The 23,080-nt window shown below is 45.7% G+C and overlaps 1 protein-coding gene across 1 annotated transcript in view; it reads left to right on the forward strand.

Moving 5' to 3' along the window:
• The window catches only part of Utp20 (UTP20 small subunit processome component), an 82,046-nt gene that overhangs the window by 20,577 nt on the left and 38,389 nt on the right, over positions 1–23,080 (forward strand). The window contains exons 17-26 of the mRNA XM_075954385.1: positions 30–92; positions 1,477–1,635; positions 4,628–4,704; positions 7,119–7,198; positions 7,413–7,653; positions 10,762–10,947; positions 17,708–17,798; positions 18,563–18,648; positions 19,115–19,240; positions 22,439–22,605. Coding sequence (XP_075810500.1) covers positions 30–92; positions 1,477–1,635; positions 4,628–4,704; positions 7,119–7,198; positions 7,413–7,653; positions 10,762–10,947; positions 17,708–17,798; positions 18,563–18,648; positions 19,115–19,240; positions 22,439–22,605 — 1,276 coding nt within the window. The remainder of the gene's footprint in view (positions 1–29; positions 93–1,476; positions 1,636–4,627; positions 4,705–7,118; positions 7,199–7,412; positions 7,654–10,761; positions 10,948–17,707; positions 17,799–18,562; positions 18,649–19,114; positions 19,241–22,438; positions 22,606–23,080) is intronic.

The raw sequence follows: 23,080 nt of genomic DNA on the forward strand, positions 1-23,080 counted from the left end.
CATTGAAATCTCCCCTCTACTTTCTCTAGATCCGGCTCTTGACCATTAGGATCCTAAATCATTTTGACATCCGGCTTCCAGCTTCAGTGGAGGTATTGTAATTATTAGAGTGGATAGTTTAAGACAAACATAATTTACACATTTTTGTAAATTTTCAAAATGGTATCTTTGCTATGTAACTATATATGACTAAACTATATAAACATTTATAGTAAAAGTTGGTATTCTTGGAATCCATATTCTTGCCTACCACTAAGTCTACTAAATGTTCTTCCAGATCTTGCGGGTAGCATACATGGTGGGAGCTCGTGTTAGATGGAGTCTTCCGTGTTATCGGTGCCTCTGGTTTTACCTCTTTCTTTAGAAGTGTAAATAGTGCCCACAGTTTAGACTCTTACTGATTCCTCTGATGACGGAAGTGGGTTAGTAAACATTTCCCAGTGTCTTACCCAGCACCGCAGTGAGCGCCCTTAGATGGATATTTTCATGTATAGAACTGTTTCCATGATGCAAGTAGTAGAAATAGAATTGCACAGTGAGAATATATATTCTCTGTGTCTGTCTGTAATAGTAGATAGGTAGATAGCTAGCTATATAGGTAGGTAGATAGGTAGTAGATGCTAGGTAGTAGTCATTTGGAATCCATTTACTCTGTATGTGTGTGCACATACATTTAGTGCACATGAATGTGGAGGCCAGAGGTTGATGTTGGGTGTTTTCTATTGTTCTCTACTTTATTTTTTAGTTTAAAATATAATTGTATCACTTACTCCCTCTAACCTCTCCCATGCCCCCCGCCACTTCCTAGTCTTTATTGTTAAATATATTTAAGTGTGAATAAATTTATAAGTATAACTGCTAAGTCCATTTACTGTTGTTTGTATGTATGTGTGTTTAGAGCTATTTTTTTTTTAATTTTTAAGTTACTGTATATTATATTTATCCATATGGATGTTTTGCGTAGATGTATATCTGTGTACTGTGTGCATGCCTGTTGCCCAAGCAGCCCAGAAGAGGTCATCAGATTTCCTGGGCTGGAGATACAGATAGGTTATGAGTCACCGTATAGGTGCTGGGAATTGAGCATTGTCCTCCAGAAGAGCAGCCAGCTCTTAACTGCTGAGCTACCTCACCTCTTCTGAGACAAGGTCTCCCTCCCTCTGACTAGCCAGGCTGACTGACCCCTGAGCTCCAGGAGTCTGCCCTTCTCTAACATATTCTAAGTTGAGTTTTTTTGTTTGTTTTGTTTTTCTTTTCTAAAACCTTAAAGCTAAGCTGAGCATAATAATGCACACATTTAATCCTAGTACTCAGGAGGTAAGAAGTAGGTGAATCTATAAGTTTGCGGTCAGCCCAGACTGCATAGGGAGTTCCAGACCAGCCAGTACTCTCTCAGAAAACCACACGTCTAGCCATGCTTCACATCCCTTCTGGGGTCAGTGTTTGACCTGCCTTGGCTTCTGTCTGCCTCTGCAGGACGATGGGCTCTCGGAGCGGCAGTCAGCCTTCGCCATCCTGCGCCAGGCAGAGCTGGTGCCAGCAACTGTGAGCGACTACAGAGAGAAGCTGCTCCACTTGAGAAAGCTGCGGCACGACGTGGTGCAGGATGCAGTCCCTCCGGGACCACTGCAGGAGGTGACAGTGGTGTCTGTCTGTCTGTCTTTAAAGTTGTTTCTTAAATTATGTTTTAAATCGTATTTTGGTGATCATACCAGATAGTTTTCAATCATGAAAATGTTCTCCTTATAAGTAAGGCGAACCTTGCTTCTCTTCCATGCTTTGTGTTAAGTTGCTCTCTCAGCCTATGAAATCAGGTGGTGTCCTTTTGTGTATGTGAAGGCCTGACACAGCGACCATCATTTTGTGTGCTTTGCGTTTCCCTTGTGTCTCTCTTGTTTCTTACCCAGCTATAGCACGTGAGCATTTCAAAATGGAGTACTTCACTTTCAGCAGTTGTCTGGCTTCAAGGGCCTCCCCCCCAAAAAAAAGGAAAGAAAAAGAAAGGGAAGTTGTTTTGTTGACAGAATAGTTCTAAAATGTTGGTTCTGTCCTTTAAAGGATGTCCTACAGGGTAGAGTGTGATTGGTGGGATGGGTTAGGTTGCAGGAATGTGAAGCAGAGTGGACTCTGGCCCTTGACATCCCCACACCAACTTAAGTAGTGAATTAGCATGATTATCAAGTGAAGAAAGGTGGCACCACCATTTCCTTGTTTGTGAGTTAGGAAAACAATGGACTGTGCTCCACTGTGGCCAAAGGAATTGTGTGAGATAAACTTAAAATCCCAGTGTAAAATATGCTACCATCTAAGCACATTATGGTAACTATTATGGTTGTTAACACTAATTAATTAATCTTTCATCAAACATTTATATTGACTAATAATGACCTGGGTGCTGGTGATAAACATCACAGCGAAAGTCCAGCCTCTGCCTTCAAAGGGTGATGTCATGGGCAAGGACTAGGGGACCTTCCAACCACAGGGAGCATGCCCTTTGGTACCTGCTCAAGAGTGTGTACACTTCTCAGATTTCTAGAAGGGCGAGGTTTGGCCTCATCTTGAAGGAGACGATAATGTCCCATTGTAGAGGAAGAGCTGTAAAGGAAGCCAAGGTTACCCAGGGAAACTGCAGGTGGATGTGCTCCCAAGGTTCGGGGGATACTGATTCCATATTCCACATTGATGTCACAGATGGACGCTTCCCTCGCCCCAGCCGTCCTGCTGTCTTTGATAGGTGATTGCGGGTCACAATACTGGCCTTCTTTCCGTCCAGAAGTTAGAGTTATACATTTCTTATTTAGGTCTTCTCTTAGTCATCTGAGCACAGCACCCTGCTCCATGGAGTCGGCTTTCAGTGGATAGTGTTCTGTGTGATCTCTCCTGGGAAGAGAATCTTGTCATTTCCTTTATTATATGTTATTACAACAAAATGACTAAAAACATAGGAAAGATTTCATAGACATATTCTAGACATTGTCCTAAAAGGCAAATGCCTACTAAACCCATTGAAAGTAGACTAGGAAAACATGGTCCCCTTCCCGTATCAAGACCATTGCATGTTCTAATGGTCTCTGTGGCTGGGTCTGAGGATTTGGGGGAATGGCCATGAAGCGTCTAATGGTCTCTGTGGCTGGGTCTGAGGATTTGGGGGATGGCCATGAAGCGGGGAAGAGTCAGAGTGGTCACACTTTGTGTTGCCTGTAAAATACACAGAAAACTCTTAAGAATGAAATACTCGTCGTAGTTTATCCTCATTTCTGCCCTTGGCATTCAAGAAAGGACAAGTCGCCTGTTATTTTCTGGAGTCTTCCTTGAGAGAGAACATTTGAAAGTCACGCGCTGAATTTAGGCACTGCACACTCAGAAGGACAGGGAATGGCAGGCAGAGCATGGTCCTCGGCAGAGAAGAAAGCTCAGGCAGTGAGCTCCACCTTTGCTCCAGATCACATGGCGCCTAGCTGGCGGGACGGACACAGCCGCGGTTTGGGATCGCTGCCCATGCTTGCTTCTGTGCACAGCTGCCTCGGTCGATGACAGCTCATGTAGTTCCATTCAGAACTCTAAGAGCAAGTTCATGCTAAGGAAGTAGCTTATGCAAAGAGCCCAGTGTACTTGGTAGTTCATGACTTGCCTTTCCATCTATATCCTTCCTACACGTAAGCTCATTCGGTTCTCACAGCAAAGCGTGGGCAGCATCAGTCCCTCTTTACAAAGGAGAAAGCAGACTCGTTGGCTCCCGATGAGGTGGGGCACATGCCAGGTGTAGTGTTCTTCACCACGTCCTCCCGCTGCCTTGGAAGCTCCGTTATGGACTGAGTGAATGAAAGCGTTCCTCTTCCATCTAGTGCTGTTCTTGGCTACTTTAAATGTTAGCGTCCTCCTCATGTCATTCGGAACAGGGATGGCAGCTGGAACCTGTGCCAACATCCCTCCCCCAAATTAAAAAAAAAAGATCTGCCATTCTCCATGATGGCTTCCTAGAAAATCAGGTGTTGGTGATATAAATGCTGTTTAAAGTTGACCGAGAAGGCTTCAGACCCCCACTGGACTCTCTGGAAGTTCAGTTTCAAGAATTGAGACATCTGGCCAGGCATGGTGGCACACATCTCCAGCATTCGGGAGGCAGAGGCAGGTGGATCTCTGAGTTTGAGGCCAGCCTGGTCTACAGGATAAGTTCCAGGACAGCCAGGGCTATGTAAAGAGATCCTTAAAAAACAAAACAAAACAAAAACCCAGGAAGTCAAGCATCTGCTGTACAGAAGGCTTGCTTCCCTAGGACCGCATTTTTGTTGTTGTTGTTGTTGTTGTTGGTTTTGTTGTCGTCGTGCTTCTGTGTCCACACTTCACTAATGCTTGGTGCTCCCCAGATCCTGTCAGTGTTTGTTAGGACGGGATCTCACTCCCAGTTAGACTTAGACTTTGCCAGTGAATGTCAAAAATGAGCTTGAATTCCATGTTCTAATGAATATGAGTAGGCTTTTAGGAGATGAGAAAGATTATTAAACACTCAGTTCTGGGTTAGTCTCAAGAGCCTTTGTTTGCTCTTGGGCAGGCTTCTTCCTAACCTTCACTCTGCCCGTCTGTGCTGGCCCGTCATGTCTACTAAGCCTGTCTCTTGGACTTGCAGGTACCACTCCGTTATCTCTTCGCCATGCTCTATGTCAACTTCAGTGCCCTCTGGGACCCTGTGATTGAGCTCATAAGGTAAGCGTGGCTGTGGATGGGACCGTTCACTTTACCGACATGGAGTGGGGACGTGTTCCATCTAGGGATGACTTACGTGCACGTGACACAGCCCTGAGGAGAAGGATGCTCTCTCCAGGGCCTGGTTGTTGGTAGTTTAGGTGTGTATGTATTTCTGTGCATGTAAATAATTGGGGGCTTCTCTTTTTATTTTACATGAGACTGTTTATATGATGAAAAGGTACATTATGTCTACTTTTATTTTTACAGATCAGATAACTGAACCATACTATAAAAATACGAACTTCTAAAACCCTTGTTGTCTTACATGCATGCGCGCGCGCACACACACACACAGATCCCTTTAGCCCTAACAGATAATTTTAATAGTAATAGAAAACAGCATGCGCTAGGGCTGAGATGTAGAAATCTGTCCTTTTACAAGTGTTTGTCCTTCACACTTTGCTCTGGCTGTTTGTCAGACTGGAAATATGGCATGTGTCTTGCCTTTCTGGATCCTATTAGCTCTTACTTGACAGAAGCAGAATAAACAAATCCCTTTCCAATTTTAAACCAATTTGCCTGCTTTTACTTCCTTTCAGAGCCGTCACACAAGTGTAGTGAAAATAAATGGCTTTTGACTTCAACCGGGGTTTTTTTTTTTTGTTCTGTACTTTCAAAAGATAAGAAGTGACATATTTGTAATCAATGGTCCATTATCACAAATGTTGACTCCTAAATGCTTTTAAAGTCTCTTCATAGTGGCTGGGCTATTTCGCTGTCGGAGACTGTTTTCTATGTATAATATGCAACATAGGTATTTCTCGTTTCTTGTGTACAGTTTATGGAAGTTCATGGGAAGGTGCACACCTTTAATCCCAGTGTCCAGGAAGCTAAGGCAGAGAGGATCACGGATTTTAAGCTAGCCTGGGCTACATTGCTATATGCCTCATGAAATAGGATTAGAGAGAAGGGAATGGAGAGGAAGATGAGAAGGAGAGAAGGAAAAAGAAAGGGAAATTAGTGACAGAGCAGAAAACATTAGAGATTATTAAGGTCTTTTAAGCTGTAACAACAATTAAAACCAATATGGTTCATTTCATGTCTCATCATTAAGTTCTGAAAAGTCCTGTTTGAGACAGATTCTAAATGTGTAGCCCTGGCTGTCCTGGTCTAGCTATGAGGACCAGCTTGGCCTCAGACTAACACAGCTCCTGCCTCTGCCTCCCAAGTGATGGGATTAGAGGTGTGCACCACCATACTCTGCTGGAAAGTGTATTTCAGATAGTGAATTAGCTGCAGAGAAACAGTCGTTCTTAACTCTGAGTGCAGCGGTTGTTTCTTCTCCTCATGGGCCCTGCCTCATAGACTGTGTTTCTCAGCCTTGTCACCTTGCTGTAGCCTAGAGTCACCCGAAGAGGGTGTCCCTGTGTGATGTTCTTCATCGGGTTGGTCTGAGGACTTGTCTTGATTGATAGTTAATGTGGACGAACCCAGCCCACTGTGGGCAGCACAGTCCCTAGGTGGGTGGCCTTGAGCTGTATAAAAAGCCAGCTGAAGGTAAGCCTGGGAGTAAGGCAGCAAACAGCACTGCTCCGTGGTTCCTACCTCTAGGGTCGTGCTTTGAGTTCCTGCCCTGACTTCCGTCAGTGAATTGTGACCTGGAAGTGCAACTCAAGTAAACATTTTCCTCCCCATGTTGCTTCTGGTTCTGGTTCTGGTTATGCTTCTGGTTGTCATACCAACAAGGCGGAAAAGGATATAACGCTCCATTTCCCTTACTGTGTCTTAACACTAGTCTTCTAAGGTGCAGAAATTCACGCCTGTGTCCTAACATTCAGTGGTGGGGCCAGCAGATTGTGGGTTTGGGGTGTTGTAGTGGGCTCTAGGCCAACTTAGACAGCATAAAAAGACTAACTCAAAGCACCTCAACAACAAAGCTAAATAGTCATATATATATATATATATATATATATATATATATATATATATATTTTATATATATATATATTTTATATATATATATATTTTATATTTTTTAAAATATTCTGTAGCCATTTATGGGTATAAAAATAATTTCTGTGGGTCGGCAAGAAGGCTCAATAGGTTAAAAGGTCTCACACAAACCCCATGACGTGAGTTCAATCCTAGGGTCCCACGGTAGAAGGAGAAAACCAAAGTGCCTGAATCACTGACTCCTCTGGTCCATGCACATCCTCACTCACTAATACCCATCCTACGCACAGACACGTATAATGATAAAGTAAAATAAATAGTTTGTGTGATGGAGGCAGTATAGAAACTACGGAAACGTATGAAATTTATTTTAGCCTCGTGTTGAAGGCTAATCAAATTAACATTTAATTCTTGTACATTTTTCTCGCGGGCTATCTGACACTAAAGACCGTGTATCGTGTGTTCTATTTTTTTCTTAGTTCTCATGCCCATGGGATGGAAAACAAGCAGTTCTGGAGTGTCTGCTATGAACATCTTGAAAAGGCAGCCTCGCATGCTGGTATGAGCAGGAGTCTCGAGGGCTGGGGGCACCAGTGCTTACCTAAGTGTTTAATTTTTACTGTGGTTTGTGCATGAAGTGGTGGAGCATGAGAAGCGTGTTCTCTCTGGGGAAGTTCTGAGATGACTGCTCTTTCCTAGTCCTGGAGACAAGTGTCTGGTCTGAGGACAAGTCTGTGACCCACGGGCGTTAAGTTGACATTTTTCTCTTGCAGAGAAAGAACTGCAGAAGGATGTGGGAGATGAGGAGCAGTCCACTGGAGATGGAGGGGAGCCAACCCAAGAAGGGGATGTTGGCTCTCTCTACCAGCAACAGTTAGCACTGAGAACCAGCTGTCGGGAGCGACTAGATCATACCAACTTTCGATTCTTGCTCTGGCGAGCTCTGGCCAAATTTCCAGAGAGAGTAGAGCCCAGGTCCAGGGAACTCTCCCCACTGTTCTTGAGGTTTATCACGTAAGTACCTAGGACCGTGTCCCTGGCACAGTGTGTGTGTGTGGGGGGGGGGGGTATGAGCCTCCTCCAGCAACTGAGAACTCTGTACATTTGTCATGTTTCAAGCCCTTGTCGCGTCTGCAAAGTCCTGCCTCCTTAGGGAAACACTAAACGAGTTTTGTTCAGCACGTAGTTTATAAGAACAGCATACAATGGAGCTTGTAGAAATAGGTCAGGTTACCGCAGGAGAAGAGGCGGTGGAGTTTGCTCAGTTTACAAAGGCCTTACTATTTCTTGCCCTCTTCATTGTTTTGTTTTTGACCTCACCGTGACTGTTTTGAGCCTCTTGACGCTGAGGAATGCGCTCTTGAAGAGCAGTGTGAGCTTTCTGAAGCCTTGTTTTGTTTGGAGTGCCTGAGTGTGAGAGTCTTGATGGCTTTGAGATTCTAACAAGGACGTGTTGTACAGGAGAGAACTAAACATTAGTGTGTGCTCTGGTGTGCCGCATCACATACGGGGTAGGCTGAGCAGAACACAAACCACAGCATGTCTGGCTGGTCCAGGAACAGCAGGGAGGCCAGGGCGAGCACTGTAGCGTGAGCCAGAGGAAGCAGTGGAGATGGAGCAGGAACTTGGCGCCGAGGCCGTGTGGTAGTGCAGTGGGCCTCTGCGCTCAGAGAAGAGTTTACACAGAAGCGTGAAGGGTTTGTGGATGTGTCTGAGAACAGATTGTAGAATGGCGTTGGTGATGATGGTGAACAGCGGGTTACAGGTGTGAGTGAGGCCTGCTGGTGGCCTGACCAAGGTTGTTGTAGTAAAGACTGATTTTTTAAAAAAGAATTCCAGCTTGAAAAAAAAAATAGAAAAGATTCTAGCCAGATCAGCCTGTGATTTGGAGGCAGCCTTGGTTGTAGGAACAGAAAGGAGTGGGGAAAACTGAATATCTTTCTCTAGGTTTTAGCCTGAGCAGCTAGGAAAGGCAGGTTACCATCTTAGAGACGCAGACATTGCCGTTGTGTGGGGAAAACCAAGAGGTCATTTGAATTTGTGTTCAGCTCAGGATACCAAGCAGATCTCCGAATAGAGATGACCTGTAGACCTTAAGTTGAGAAGGTGATGTTCTGGGGGGGGGGGGGGGGTTGACCTGCAGATGGTAAGTTGAGAACTGTCAGTAGATGAGTAGCAGCTAAAGTCGTCCAAGAGTTGGAGTCTCCTCGAGATCAGAAAGGGAGGACAAGAGTTGGCCTTTGCCTTGAAGGGAGGCCTTACCCAGAAAGTACGCCGAGACTGTAGCGAGTTGCTCTACTTAAGCCGGGTGGACTCTGATTAGATGAGCTGTAGAGAAAGTGAAGGAGAATGAACCCTGTGACCAAGGGGGTGCGGGGCCAGAGAGAGTGCTTCTGTTGATGGAACAGTAAACACGAACACTCTTGTTACAGAAGATCAGGAGGGCAGAGAGGCCAGGTTGGTGGCTCACGTCTTCAGTCCCTGCACTGGGAGAGGAGACAGAGGCAGGTGATGTCTGAGTTGGTGGCCAGCCTGGTCTAGATAGCAGGTTCCAGGTGATGTCTGTGAGTTGGTGGCCAGCCTGGTCTAGATAGATAGCAGGTTCCAGGTTCATCAAGGCTGAACAATGAGAACATTTCCTTAATAAAAAACAGACTATAGGGAGGAGAATCAGGTCAGGAAAGGTTAATGCAGACAAAACTTACAACAGATATGTGGTGGAAAAATAGGGTCCCCACCCCTTTTGTGGGGTGGTAGTTTGTAGAATGAGAAAAGCAGGGTCTGGCTTTTCCCTCACACCGTGTCTTAAAGGATGTGTCTGCTCTTGTGCAAGGTGGCAAGGGTGGTGTTGGTAGATTGATCGTCCCCGTCCATCTAAGAGTACAGCCCTTCCTGTAAAGAGACTGTGGTATAGGGACAGAGAGCGGCCTGTGGTAGACGTGGAAGGCTTAGGTACTCTCACAGAACCAAGCACTAATGTTTAAGAATAGGTGACAGTTTTTGTTTTTTTCCAAACAGGGTTTCTCTGTAGCTTTGGAGCCTGTCCTGGAACTAGCTCTTGTAGACCAGGCTGGCTTCGAACTCCCAGAGATCTGCCTGCCTCTGCCTCCCGAGTGCTGGGATTAAAGGCTTGCACCACCACCACCCGGCGGCAGTTTTGTTTTATATGCTTTTGGGTACTTGTTATTTAAAAACCATCTTTGCCCGTGACTGAAGTAAAGCATTTGCCTTTCTCTCTGTCCCTGGGAGTTTCATAGTTTTAGGGCCTTTTACCTTTAGTGCACTTTTCTGTGGCGTGATGAGAGAGGAGTCTACATGTTCTTTTACACATGGTGTTCTTTCGCCCTGGCACCACTTACCAGCAAGACTGTCCTTTCTCCAGAGTTCTCAGCATGTCACTGAAAGGCCAGCACTGGCTGCAGGCCGGTCTGTACGCTAACACGGTGCTGTTTTGGTAAAGTGGCTTTTCAGTGTGTTAGGAAATTAGGTAATTGCTATTGCTTTGGCTGTTTGAGGTCGTAATGCTATGCTTTGAAAGGACACTGGGAAAGTAGGAAAATACAACCCTGATACCTTAATCTTTTACTTTATAGTCCACTGTGACCAGTTGTGCTTCCAGAAACAAGGAGGCTGATTCCACTTTGGGCTAGAGTAGACTTGTCAGCAACATGGTATTGGAACAAGCAGTCTTTACAGTTAGTGATTGACCTGTCAGTGAGAGTCTAAGGAAAGAGAGCACTGGCGTAGGGTCTGGAGAGATGATCAGTGGTCCAGAGCACTGGCTGAAAGAGCCAGGGTGCAGTTCCTAGCACACATGTGCTTCACAGCCATCTGTGACGTTAGCCCAGGGGATCCAGCACCCTCTTCTGACCTCTGTCGGTACCAGGTGCTTGTCTCCTACACAGACACACATGCAGACAAAGCACTCACTGCACGAATAAAATCATTTACAAATACTGCTATAGAGGCACCTTGATGAAGGCGCCGTACGTGTGTGTGTGTGTGTGTGTGTGTGTGTGTGTGTGTGTGCGTGTGTGTGTGTGTGCGTGCGTGCGCGCCTGTCTGTCCTTTCCAAAGAGGTCTCCTCCTCACTTGCGTGGTTCCCGCATGCTTCCTCTGCAGCAATGAGTATTATCCAGCCGATCTGCAGGTTGCTCCTACCCAGGATCTACGCAGGAAAATTAGAGGAGCAGTGGCTGAGGAAGTGGAAGAGGAACCCGCTGTGGGAGAAGAGGAAGAAGTGGAGGAAGAGGCAGTGCCCACAGATGAAGCGCCCCAGAGGAAAAGGACAAGACGGGCTGCAGCCAAGTGAGTCCCACACCGCTGTCCCGGAGCTGCGGCTTCTGCGCGCATGGGAAATGGCTTCCTGAAGGATGAGCGTCTCACATAATTAGTGGCATGCCATGGTGCCGGGCACTGAGAACCGGCTGTAGTGCTCTGACATCAGAGTTAAAGGAAGACAGGCCCAGGGTTACAGAGGTGCCCTTCACTGGGCTCTGCTGACATCAGTGCCGCCCAGGATGTCAGTGTGTCCCAGGCAGTTGTGTGTGTGGTCCTGCATCTGTCTGCCGCCCCCTGACTCTCTTGGCATCTTGGGACTGCTGCTCTGTCAGGGAACAATTACTGACTGGTCTTTCCTGCTTTCCACGGACCCTTAGGGGCTGAGGAACTTTCCCTGTGGCTCCTTTTAAAGATGAGACTTGCAGCCTAGAGTGCCGAGCCTCCCCTCAGGCATTGTGTTTGCATGCCAGGCACTGGACTCCTGGTCAGCATTTCCTTCCCTGTGGCTTAGCCCCTTAGTTACTGTTTTCTTGGGCTACAATGCTTTCTAGTTCCCTTGGTTACCCATTTACTTAAATTGTTCCAAGCTGTTAGCAAAAAACTGTGTTCAGAGGCTTTTTGAACTTATCCAAAGATTGTCTGGATTGAGGGTCTGATCTGCCAGGCTGCTGTGAAGATGAATCACAGACATCTGCAGTGTAGGAGCACTGTTTATGGAGCACTATACAGAACCCCTCCCTTACAGTGTTTACAGAGCACTGTACAGAACCTCTCCCTTACAGTGTTTACAGAGCACTGTGTAGAACCTCTCCCTTACAGTGTTTACAGAGCACTGTGTAGAACCCCTCCCTTACAGTGTTTACAGAGCACTGTACAGAACCTCTCCCTTACAGTGTTTACAGAGCACTGTGTAGAACCTCTCCCTTACAGTGTTTACAGAGCACTGTGTAGAACCTCTCCCTTACAGTGTTTACAGAGCACTGTGTAGAACCTCTCCCTTACAGTGTTTACAGAGCACTGTGTAGAACCTCTCCCTTACAGTGTTTACAGAGCACTGTGTAGAACCTCTCCCTTACAGTGTTTACAGAGCACTGTGTAGAACCTCTCCCTTACAGTGTTTACAGAGCACTGTACAGAACCCCTCCCTTACAGTGTTTACAGAGCACTGTACAGAACCCCTCCCTTACAGTGTTTACAGAGCACTGTACAGAACCTCTCCCTTACAGTGTTTACAGAGCACTGTACAGAACCTCTCCCTTACAGTGTTTACAGAGCACTGTGTAGAACCCCTCCCTTACAGTGTTTACAGAGCACTGTACAGAACCTCTCCCTTACAGTGTTTACAGAGCACTGTGTAGAACCTCTCCCTTACAGTGTTTACAGAGCACTGTACAGAACCTCTCCCTTACAGTGTTTACAGAGCACTGTGTAGAACCTCTCCCTTACAGTGTTTACAGAGCACTGTACAGAACCTCTCCCTTACAGTGTTTACAGAGCACTGTGTAGAACCTCTCCCTTACAGTGTTTACAGAGCACTGTGTAGAACCTCTCCCTTACAGTGTTTACAGAGCACTGTGTAGAACCTCTCCCTTACAGTGTTTACAGAGCACTGTGTAGAACCTCTCCCTTACAGTGTTTACAGAGCACTGTACAGAACCCCTCCCTTACAGTGTTTACGGAGCACTGTACAGAACCTCTCCCTTACAGTGTTTACAGAGCACTGTACAGAACCCCTCCCTTACAGTGTTTACAGAGCACTGTACAGAACCTCTCCCTTACAGTGTTTACAGAGCACTGTACAGAACCTCTCCCTTACAGTGTTTACAGAGCACTGTGTAGAACCTCTCCCTTACAGTGTTTACAGAGCACTGTACAGAACCTCTCCCTTACAGTGTTTACAGAGCACTGTGTAGAACCCCTCCCTTACAGTGTTTACAGAGCACTGTGTAGAACCTCTCCCTTACAGTGTTTACAGAGCACTGTACAGAACCCCTCCCTTACAGTGTTTACGGAGCACTGTGTAGAACCTCTCCCTTACAGTGTTTACAGAGCACTGTGTAGAACCTCTCCCTTACAGTGTTTACAGAGCACTGTGTAGAACCCCTCCCTTACAGTGTTTACAGAGCACTGTGTAGAACCTCTCCCTTACAGTGTTTACAGAGCACTGTACAGAACCCCTCCCTTACAGTGTTTACGGAGCACTGTGTAGAACCTCTCCCTTACAGTGTTTACAGAGCACTGTGTAGAACCTCTCCCTTACAGTGTTTACAGAGCACTGTGTAGAACCCCTCCCTTACAGTGTTTACAGAGCACTGTACAGAACCCCTCCCTTACAGTGTTTACAGAGCACTGTACAGAACCCCTCCCTTACAGTGTTTACAGAGCACTGTACAGAACCTCTCCCTTACAGTGTTTACAGAGCACTGTGTAGAACCTCTCCCTTACAGTGTTTACAGAGCACTGTACAGAACCCCTCCCTTACAGTGTTTACGGAGCACTATACAGAACCTCTCCCATACAGTGTTTACAGAGCACTGTACAGAACCACTCCCTTACAGTGTTTACAGAGCATTGTACAGAACCCCTCCCTTACAGTGTTTACAGAGCACTGTACAGAACCTCTCCCTTACAGTGTTTCCAGAGCACTGTGTAGAACCTCTCCCTTACAGTGTTTCCAGAGCACTGTGTAGAACCTCTCCCTTACAGTGTTTCCAGAGCACTGTGTAGAACCTCTCCCTTACAGTGTTTACAGAGCACTGTACAGAACCCCTCCCTTACAGTGTTTACAGAGCACTGTGTAGAACCTCTCCCTTACAGTGTTTACAGAGCACTGTGTAGAACCCCTCCCTTACAGTGTTTACAGAGCACTGTACAGAACCTCTCCCTTACAGTGTTTACGGAGCACTGTGTAGAACCCCTCCCTTACAGTGTTTACAGAGCACTGTGTAGAACCTCTCCCTTACAGTGTTTACAGAGCACTGTGTAGAACCCCTCCCTTACAGTGTTTACAGAGCACTGTGTAGAACCTCTCCCTTACAGTGTTTACGGAGCACTGTGTAGAACCTCTCCCTTACAGTGTTTACAGAGCACTGTACAGAACCTCTCCCTTACAGTGTTTACAGAGCACTGTACAGAACCTCTCCCTTACAGTGTTTACAGAGCACTGTACAGAACCTCTCCCTTACAGTGTTTACAGAGCACTGTGTAGAACCTCTCCCTTACAGTGTTTACAGAGCACTGTACAGAACCTCTCCCTTACTGTGTTTACGGAGCACTGTGTAGAACCTCTCCCTTACAGTGTTTACAGAGCACTGTGTAGAACCCCTCCCTTACAGTGTTTACAGAGCACTGTGTAGAACCCATCCCTTACAGTGTTTACAGAGCACTGTACAGAACCTCTCCCTTACAGTGTTTACAGAGCACTGTGTAGAACCCCTCCCTTACAGTGTTTACAGTGCACTGTGTAGAACCCCTCCCTTACAGTGTTTACACAGCACTGTACAGAACCTCTCCCTTACAGTGTTTACAGAGCACTGTGTAGAACCCCTCCCTTACAGTGTTTACAGAGCACTGTACAGAACCTCTCCCTTACAGTGTTTACAGAGCACTGTGTAGAACCTCTCCCTTACAGTGTTTACAGAGCACTGTGTAGAACCTCTCCCTTACAGTGTTTACAGAGCACTGTGTAGAACCTCTCCCTTACAGTGTTTACAGAGCACTGTACAGAACCTCTCCCTTACAGTGTTTACGGAGCACTGTGTAGAACCTCTCCCTTACAGTGTTTACAGAGCACTGTGTAGAACCTCTCCCTTACAGTGTTTACAGAGCACTGTGTAGAACCTCTCCCTTACAGTGTTTACAGAGCACTGTGTAGAACCCCTCCCTTACAGTGTTTACAGAGCACTGTACAGAACCTCTCCCTTACAGTGTTTACGGAGCACTGTGTAGAACCTCTCCCTTACAGTGTTTACAGAGCACTGTGTAGAACCTCTCCCTTACAGTGTTTACAGAGCACTGTGTAGAACCCCTCCCTTACAGTGTTTACAGAGCACTGTGTAGAACCTCTCCCTTACAGTGTTTACAGAGCACTGTGTAGAACCCCTCCCTTACAGTGTTTACAGAGCACTGTGTAGAACCTCTCCCTTACAGTGTTTACAGAGCACTGTGTAGAACCCCTCCCTTACAGTGTTTACAGAGCACTGTGTAGAACCCCTCCCTTACAGTGTTTACAGAGCACTGTACAGAACCTCTCCCTTACAGTGTTTACAGAGCACTGTACAGAACCTCTCCCTTACAGTGTTTACAGAGCACTGTGCAGAACCCCTCCCTTACAGTGTTTACGGAGCACTGTACAGAACCCCTCCCTTACAGTGTTTACAGAGCACTGTGCAGAACCTCTCCCTTACAGTGTTTACGGAGCACTGTGTAGAACCCCTCCCTTACAGTGTTTACAGAACACTGTACAGAACCTCTCCCTTACAGTGTTTACAGAGCACTGTACAGAACCTCTCCCTTACAGTGTTTACAGAGCACTGTGTAGAACCTCTCCCTTACAGTGTTTACGGAGCACTGTGTAGAACCTCTCCCTTACAGTGTTTACAGAGCACTGTGTAGAACCTCTCCCTTACAGTGTTTACGGAGCACTGTGTAGAACCTCTCCCTTACAGTGTTTACAGAGCACTGTACAGAACCCCTCCCTTACAGTGTTTACAGAGCACTGTACAGAACCTCTCCCTTACAGTGTTTACAGAGCACTGTGTAGAACCTCTCCCTTACAGTGTTTACAGAGCACTGTGTAGAACCTCTCCCTTACAGTGTTTACAGAGCACTGTACAGAACCCCTCCCTTACAGTGTTTACAGAGCACTGTACAGAACCTCTCCCTTACAGTGTTTACGGAGCACTGTGTAGAACCTCTCCCTTACAGTGTTTACAGAGCACTGTGTAGAACCTCTCCCTTACAGTGTTTACAGAGCACTGTGTAGAACCTCTCCCTTACAGTGTTTACAGAGCACTGTACAGAACCTCTCCCTTACAGTGTTTACAGAGCACTGTACAGAACCCCTCCCTTACAGTGTTTAAGGAGCACTGTAGAGAACCTCTCCCTTACAGTGTTTACGGAGCACTGTACAGAACCTCTCCCTTACAGTGTTTACGGAGCACTGTAGAGAACTACTCCCTTCTCCACAAATACTGAGGCAGAGACTCAGGGAGGACCTTCTGCAGAGGAAAGGACACCTTTGCTGCTGCAGGATGAAAGCTCGTCAGCCTTGGACAGGGAAAGGACCTATCAACTAGTGGAAATAGTGTGTAAGACACGGGCCCAGGAAGGTCACAGCCCGGCTACCTGTAACTCTAGTTCCTTAGTCTCTTTCCATTAGCATACTCCCTAGCAAAAGATTAGTTCTAGGTATGTGTTTGCTGAATAAATGAATAAGCCATTTTTCCAGTCACACCTTGGCCTCTCTCACCCGTGGCCCTGCACACATGCTCTTACCGCTGTCCAAGTGCCCTGGCCCCATTTCTGCTCGCTGAAAGAATGTTTGTACTTGGAGATGTGCTTGTGGCCACAGTTCTTCACCACAGTAGAAGTTGTCTTACTGAGTCAGACTCACAGCTCAGCAGCTGTGCTGTGTGCCGGGATCCCTGCTCGCTCTGGCTATTAGCACTTACAGCTCTTAGGAAATGAGACTTCCCCAGGGCTGCGAGCCGCATTCTCACTATAGCCGCCCGCCTCGCTGCACTTGGAAGTGTTCTAAAGAAACTTGGCTAAAATACTGAAAACGAAGATGGGCTGGGCACGGAAGTCAGTGGGCAGAGAGCTTGCCGAGCATGCCTCTGAGCCTGCGTTCAGGCAGCACCTCATGTGCCAAAGAAAAACAAATTGTGAGGATTAGGTATGTGTGGTAATTCATCTGCCACCTGTGCCCAAACCTAGAATATTGCTACCAAGCACCATCATTAAAAATGTGAATGAATTGTGCCGGAAGTGTGGCACACACCCACATCTTTAATCTCAGCACTCAGGAGGCAGAGGCAAGCAGATCTCTGAGTGCAAAGCCAGCTTGCTCTATACAGCAGGTTCCAGGTGAGCCGGAGCAGTGAGGCCATGGGTCCTTGGGAGAGTTGGTGTGTATGTGTGGTGGTGGGGGTGAGTGAAGGATCTGGGTGCCATCTCCGTGTAAGCATGGCTCAGCTTTATGGTCTTCCTTCCTAGAGTCCATGTATCAGGAGATCAGGTGGGCAGATGAGGGAGACACACCTTCTCAGTCTGCTGTAGTAGATGGTGTCTTTCCCCCTGGACAGTCCTGTCTTCCTGCTAGCTTTCAGTCAGAGAACACTGCTGTTTTTCCTGGTCAGTTGAATAAGCAAGAGCCGTTGTCACCTAAACTCAGACCTCTGTTGCCTGCCATTAGCGTTCATGTTCTGTGAGTGAGAGAAGGAGGAATCCTGTCACTTCCTTGCCTGCTGTTTGGACCAAAAGGAATCGGTCCCAGCTCACCTGCACTCGCCTTCTGAGAGCAGCTTTTATCCGCCTTCTCTCCAGTTCTGCTTTAGCAAATCCTGAAGAGTTTCCTAGTGTGGAAATCCTGGGTTGTGAGGAGAGGCCTGCCTGAGATTTGAAGTTTCCAGAAAATAATTTCCTAATCATTAAAATTTGCTTGGGTAATTAACAGCAGGCACATGGATGGGGTGTTTGGAATGCTTGTCAGAATAAAACGGTAGGCAATGTTATTTCAAGCTGATGTTTCTTCCTTGTTACTACAGTAACCTTTTGTTTTCTTTAGGCAGTTAATTGCTCATCTGCAAGTCTTCTCTAAGTTTTCAAACCCACGGGCCTTATATCTAGAGTCCAAATTATACGAATTGTATCTTCAGGTACGTTAAGTAAACGCTCAGTGCTTTAATCCTTGCACACTTCATGTCCTTTTCTTTACCAGAGTAACTTGGGGTTCCATAGCCGGGGATAGGGCCCATTTCCACATTGGAAGTGCTGGTTTTGTTAATGGGCACACTTTAAAGAATCATCTTAATGTACAGTTTCAGATTACACTAATCTAGTTGGCTTTAAAGTCAGCTTCAGGGCGGGTGACTAACACTGGGCAGCTGTGTTAGCAGCAAGGACAGTAAATCACACATCGTTAGAGAGGGATGGGGACTTGGATTTCTGGATCTGTTCGACGGAATGAGAGTGGATAAGGGAAATGCTGTAATTATAATGTTTGTCCCCAACCCTAGAAAAGATGACAGCAAAATGCAGTGCTAGAAGCAGACTGAGCAAGTGTTGGGTTGTCGTTCTAAACCCTCTATGGAAATGACGTTTCCTCATTTGTGGGTGGTCTTCTGGTGGAGCTTCGTCTGCTCAGCAGACTTTGTCCAGGCTCGGCACACAATTCACACAGACCTTATTAGAAAGCCTGAGCTCAGAAGATTCTTTCCAGGTAACATGGGACCACAGCCAAGTCTTCTCCAGATATCACACTGACCGTTAGCTTTATAGTATAGGACCAGCACAGAATTCAGCTCAGAGTTTCATTTCTTTTGTTTTTTTTTTTCTTTTGGTAGAGTCTTGCTATTCGGTTTGTCTTATGGTTTGTGTATGCATTGCTTCATTGACTTATTCTGTAAAACCTCATTTCTAGTTATTGCTACACCAAGATCAAACTGTGCAAAAAATAACCTTGGATTGCATAATGACCTACAAACATCCTCATATCCTCCCTTACAGGTGAGCTATGTACAAAGAAACATTACTTCCTTCACCTAGAGCCATTTCTCAAATAATACCCAAAAGACCCGAGAAATTCCCCTCTTCCAAAGTAACCGTAACCATTTCCAGGCAAGAAATGAAAACCAGAAGTATATTTGTTGGATTATTCTCTATAGATAACAACGTGGAAAAAAAATGTTAATGTAAAAGTGTGTTGGGAAGTGGTAGCATTTCTCTGCTGACGTAATTACCTAAAACCTTTGTGATTACCTCTCTCGTGTCGTTGCTCCTAAGCCCGGGGTTAGGGACCGGCTCTAGTTCCTCTAGCCATGTGTTCCCCTCCTGAGATCTGAGGATTGTCTTGTGAGGACTGCTCTGTAGGATGGGGGCCTCAGCAAGGACTACCGCGTGTGTTGCTTTCCGTTGTGCTTGCGAATGTTGCTCCTCCCGTCTGGAAAGTGCTGACGTGGGAATCTGTCCGCAGGGAAAACCTGCAGAGGCTGCTAGACGACCGCAGCTTTAAAGAGGAGATCGTGCACTTCAGCCTTTCCGAAGAGAGCGCCGTGGTCAAAGCCGCCCACCGGGTGGACTTGTGTCCAGTCCTCATGAGGTATTTCTACTGTTTAAAATGTGAACGTAAGCCAGGCGGTGCTGGCGCACACCTTTAATACCAGTACTTGGGAGACAGAAGCAGGCACATTTCTTAAACTCAAGGCCAGCCTGATCTAAGAGCAAGTTCCGGGAAGGTCAGGCCTACACAGAGAAAGCCTATATTGAGAAACAAAAACAAAAAATAGTTGTAATACAGTCATGTATTTTATTCTTTAAGTGGGTCTCATGTAGCCCAGGCTATCCTCAGACTCACTGAAGATGACCTCACCATGCTTAGTTTTATGTAGACTGGAGATTAGAACCAGGCCTTTCTTCCTGCTGGGCAAGCACTCTCCCTGCAGAGCCTTATTTCCAGCCCTGCTTTTTTCTCTTCTTTACTTGGATCTTCTGGACAGTGGCACCAAACTGCACTAGTCATTCTTTATGGGCAAATAATTGGAGAACAAAGTGAAAACAAGATTCTCTGTCCTTCAAATGTTCTGGGCATGACTCTCCTTACAATTTTGTGTGCCGAAGGAAGACGTGGTCATGAGACGCTCCTGCTGCAGGCTACGTAGCTCAGGGAGCTCAGGGATGACGTCTGTGTGAGTGTGTTACAGTCTGCACTGGCTGCTTTTTTCCCTCTGTGCAGCACCGCTTTTATTTGAAAACCTAGATAATGAAGTACCATTCTTTTTATACGTGGGTGTTTTCGCGGGTTTTCTGAACTATGAATGCAGTGAGTTTGCCAAAGAAAACAAACAGCAGAGTTTGTTTCAAATTACTAAATTTTAACAATCAAATGAAAATGAGAATTTTGGAAAACTTGAGTCTGTTCTGTGAACATATAACTTCCCAAGAATGTGGAAACCTGCCTGGTGAGGTGGATGATTGTATTTCTAAAATATTGGTTAGCAGGCCTCTTTTGGCTGACCGCGAGAAGTATCAGCCTTTGACATTTCTACATGGCTTGTTCTCTCACTGTTTTCCAAGTAACGGGTGCATGCTACAGAGTCTGTGCACAGCTCAAGTAACAGGTGCATGCTACAGAGTCTGTGCACAGCTCAAGTAACAGGTGCATGCTACAGAGTGTGTGCACAGCTCAAGTAACAGGTGCATGCTACAGAGTCTGTGCACAGCTCAAGTAACGGGTGCATGCTACAGAGTCTGTGCACAGCTCAAGTAACAGGTGCATGCTACAGAGTCTGTGCACAGCTCAAGTAACGGGTGCATGCTACAGAGTCTGTGCACAGCTCAAGTAACGGGTGCATGCTACAGAGTCTGTGCACAGCTCAAGTAACGGGTGCATGCTACAGAGTCTGTGCACAGCTCAAGTAACGGGTGCATGCTACAGAGTCTGTGCACAGCTCAAGAGGAATAGACTTGAGTGAAACAGTTTATTGAGTATGTTGGTAGAGTTCCATATGCCATGTTGCAGGCGATTGCCATTTGTTTGGCATCAAAGTGGAATAGCCAAAATTACTGTAACATGGAGGGCTTTCCTCCCACCCCAGTGGGTTAGATGCTGAAGCCATGTGAACATCTATCTGGTCATCGTCTCTTAAACCAGTCAGAAATAAAACAGCCTTTAGTCTCGTGAATGCTGAGATGTAATTATTTTTTTCATTGAAAAGTTATTTATATTAACCTGTAATAAACATGATGCTTTACTTAAGTAAATTCATAAAACATTATTTTAAAAATTACTCGGTTTTAATTTCTAAAAATAGTAACGACCATAGGGAAACTCATTCAAAAGTTTTTTAGGCCTCTAATAGTTTAAAGATGTCTTAATATTAAAATTTTTTAAATCATATATTCAGGTTCTGAGTGTCATCAGTTAGTCTTTTTGTACTAAAATGTGGCTGTTGGCTGGGTACGTGCCTTTCATCCCAGCACCCAGGGAAGCAGAGGGTGCTGGTGTCCGCATGACAAGCCAGCCTGGTCCACACAGCAAGTTCCAGAGCAGACGGCTACACAATGAGACCTTGTCTCAAACACTATAGCTTTTATTAAGTATCTAAGGGTTTGAGGGGTGGGTGTTGACTCCTGTTACTAAGCATGTATTAAAACGGTCATGTTAACTTTTTACCGTGAGCCTTTCCTCTGTCTTATTCCCATATGTGTGCTGATCGCTCTCTGCTGCATCTCCTGTGATGTGAAGGCTGAGAGATGCTCATGCCGAGGACCCTGTTCAGTTACCAGTGTTCACCATGTTAGATGTCCTCTGGCCACCGGGCACACACTCAGTGCACATGCTTGCAAGCAAAATAAAATAAATAATAATCTTTAAAAACACTAAAAGAGCCCTTGGTGGATGTGCCCACAGAGAGAAGTGGCGGGCTCCTTTTCCAGGGGTGGAGAGATAAAAAGCTTTTCCAATTAAAAAAAAAAAAAACTAAAGAAGCGTATTTTGAGCTTATTATGGGTCTGTATGCATGCAGTCCTGGAAACCAGGTTCAAAGCCAGTGTTGGCAGTCATGGAAAGAAGGGGTGGGAGAGATGCTGTGCTTGGTGTTATAGGTTAGTCTAACGTGTTGGTTTATTGGGAGGGAGGGAATGGGGAATGACATTTTATGTTTATAAGCAAAATTAGTGTTGGCTTTTTATTTTCACTCATTAACTCATCCACGTATTCTCTTACCACGTCACATAAAGAAAAAAAAATAGTTTTTCCTCTTTTCTCTGTGCTATGAATTATATTTTTCCTGAAAAGCTTTTTAAAGTTTTCTTGTAAAACTAGATAAGTTCCATGTGATTTTTGTTCTGTTTATTTTGTTTGTGAGACTTGAGATAGGGCCTCGTTGGAGTTCTGGCTGGCCTGGACCACACAGATCTGACTCCCTCTTCCTCTCCCTCATTTTTTTTTCTTTTGCTGGTTTATATGTTTCTTTTTTCTTCCAGGTTCTTAATTTCACTTCCTTTTAATATCTATATTATTGTTTTCATTTATCCTTGATTTAACTTATCCTTGACTTGCCTGTTTTATTGCTTTTTTTTCTCTGCATACAGTGAATTGCCTTCTAGCCTTTTTATTTTCTGTTTCCTGCTTCCTGCTAGCCTTGTTTCGTCCTTTCTCATAGTACCTGTTTTCCCTTTCTCTTAACTTTATAGTATATTCTTTGAAGTCTTTGGATTAGCTCTTTAAGGCTGGTAGTAGAACAAGCAGCTCATGCTGTTTAGCCTGCATGTGGATAATGCTGTTTTGACTTTTCAGAATTTTATATGGGCGGATGAAGAATAAGACCGGGAGTAAAACCCAGGGGAAGTCTGCCTCGGGCACCCGCATGGCCATCGTTCTGCGCTTCCTCGCTGGAACCCAACCTGAAGAGATCCAGTTCTTCTTAGATCTGCTGTCTGAACCTGTGAAGCATTTCAAGAATGGTAGCTACTCACTGCCTCTGACCAAATGCACGCCTTTTGTGGCGACCCTTGACGTTCCTTGGAGAAATCTTTGTAATGGACTGTTTCCTCCCACCCCTCTGATGTCTCTTTGCGGAAATGCAGTTCACTGTAAACTTAGCTGGTCTCACAGTTGAGCCCAGGGTTGTCAGTACCCTTGCACTAGGAGTCTTCGGTAGAAAATGCATTTTGTTGTCCGTTTCTACCAATGAACAATGACAAGTACCACTCATTATACAGACCATGTGTATACTGGTCTACGTAATGATTCTGGGTCAGCCAGGGCTACATACTGAGACTCTTCAAATACACACAGACACACAGGGGAAGGGGGAAAGAGAGTCAGTCCCAGCACCCCAAGAGATGAAGAACAAATTGTAAGAATTAACCAGAACTCTAGCGATTTAGTCATTTATTTATCCACAGAATCATTTACCTGTTGAGCAGCGGCTTGTCT

This window comes from Microtus pennsylvanicus, chromosome 20, assembly GCF_037038515.1.
Source record: "Microtus pennsylvanicus isolate mMicPen1 chromosome 20, mMicPen1.hap1, whole genome shotgun sequence".
Classification (NCBI taxonomy): domain Eukaryota; kingdom Metazoa; phylum Chordata; class Mammalia; order Rodentia; family Cricetidae; genus Microtus; species Microtus pennsylvanicus.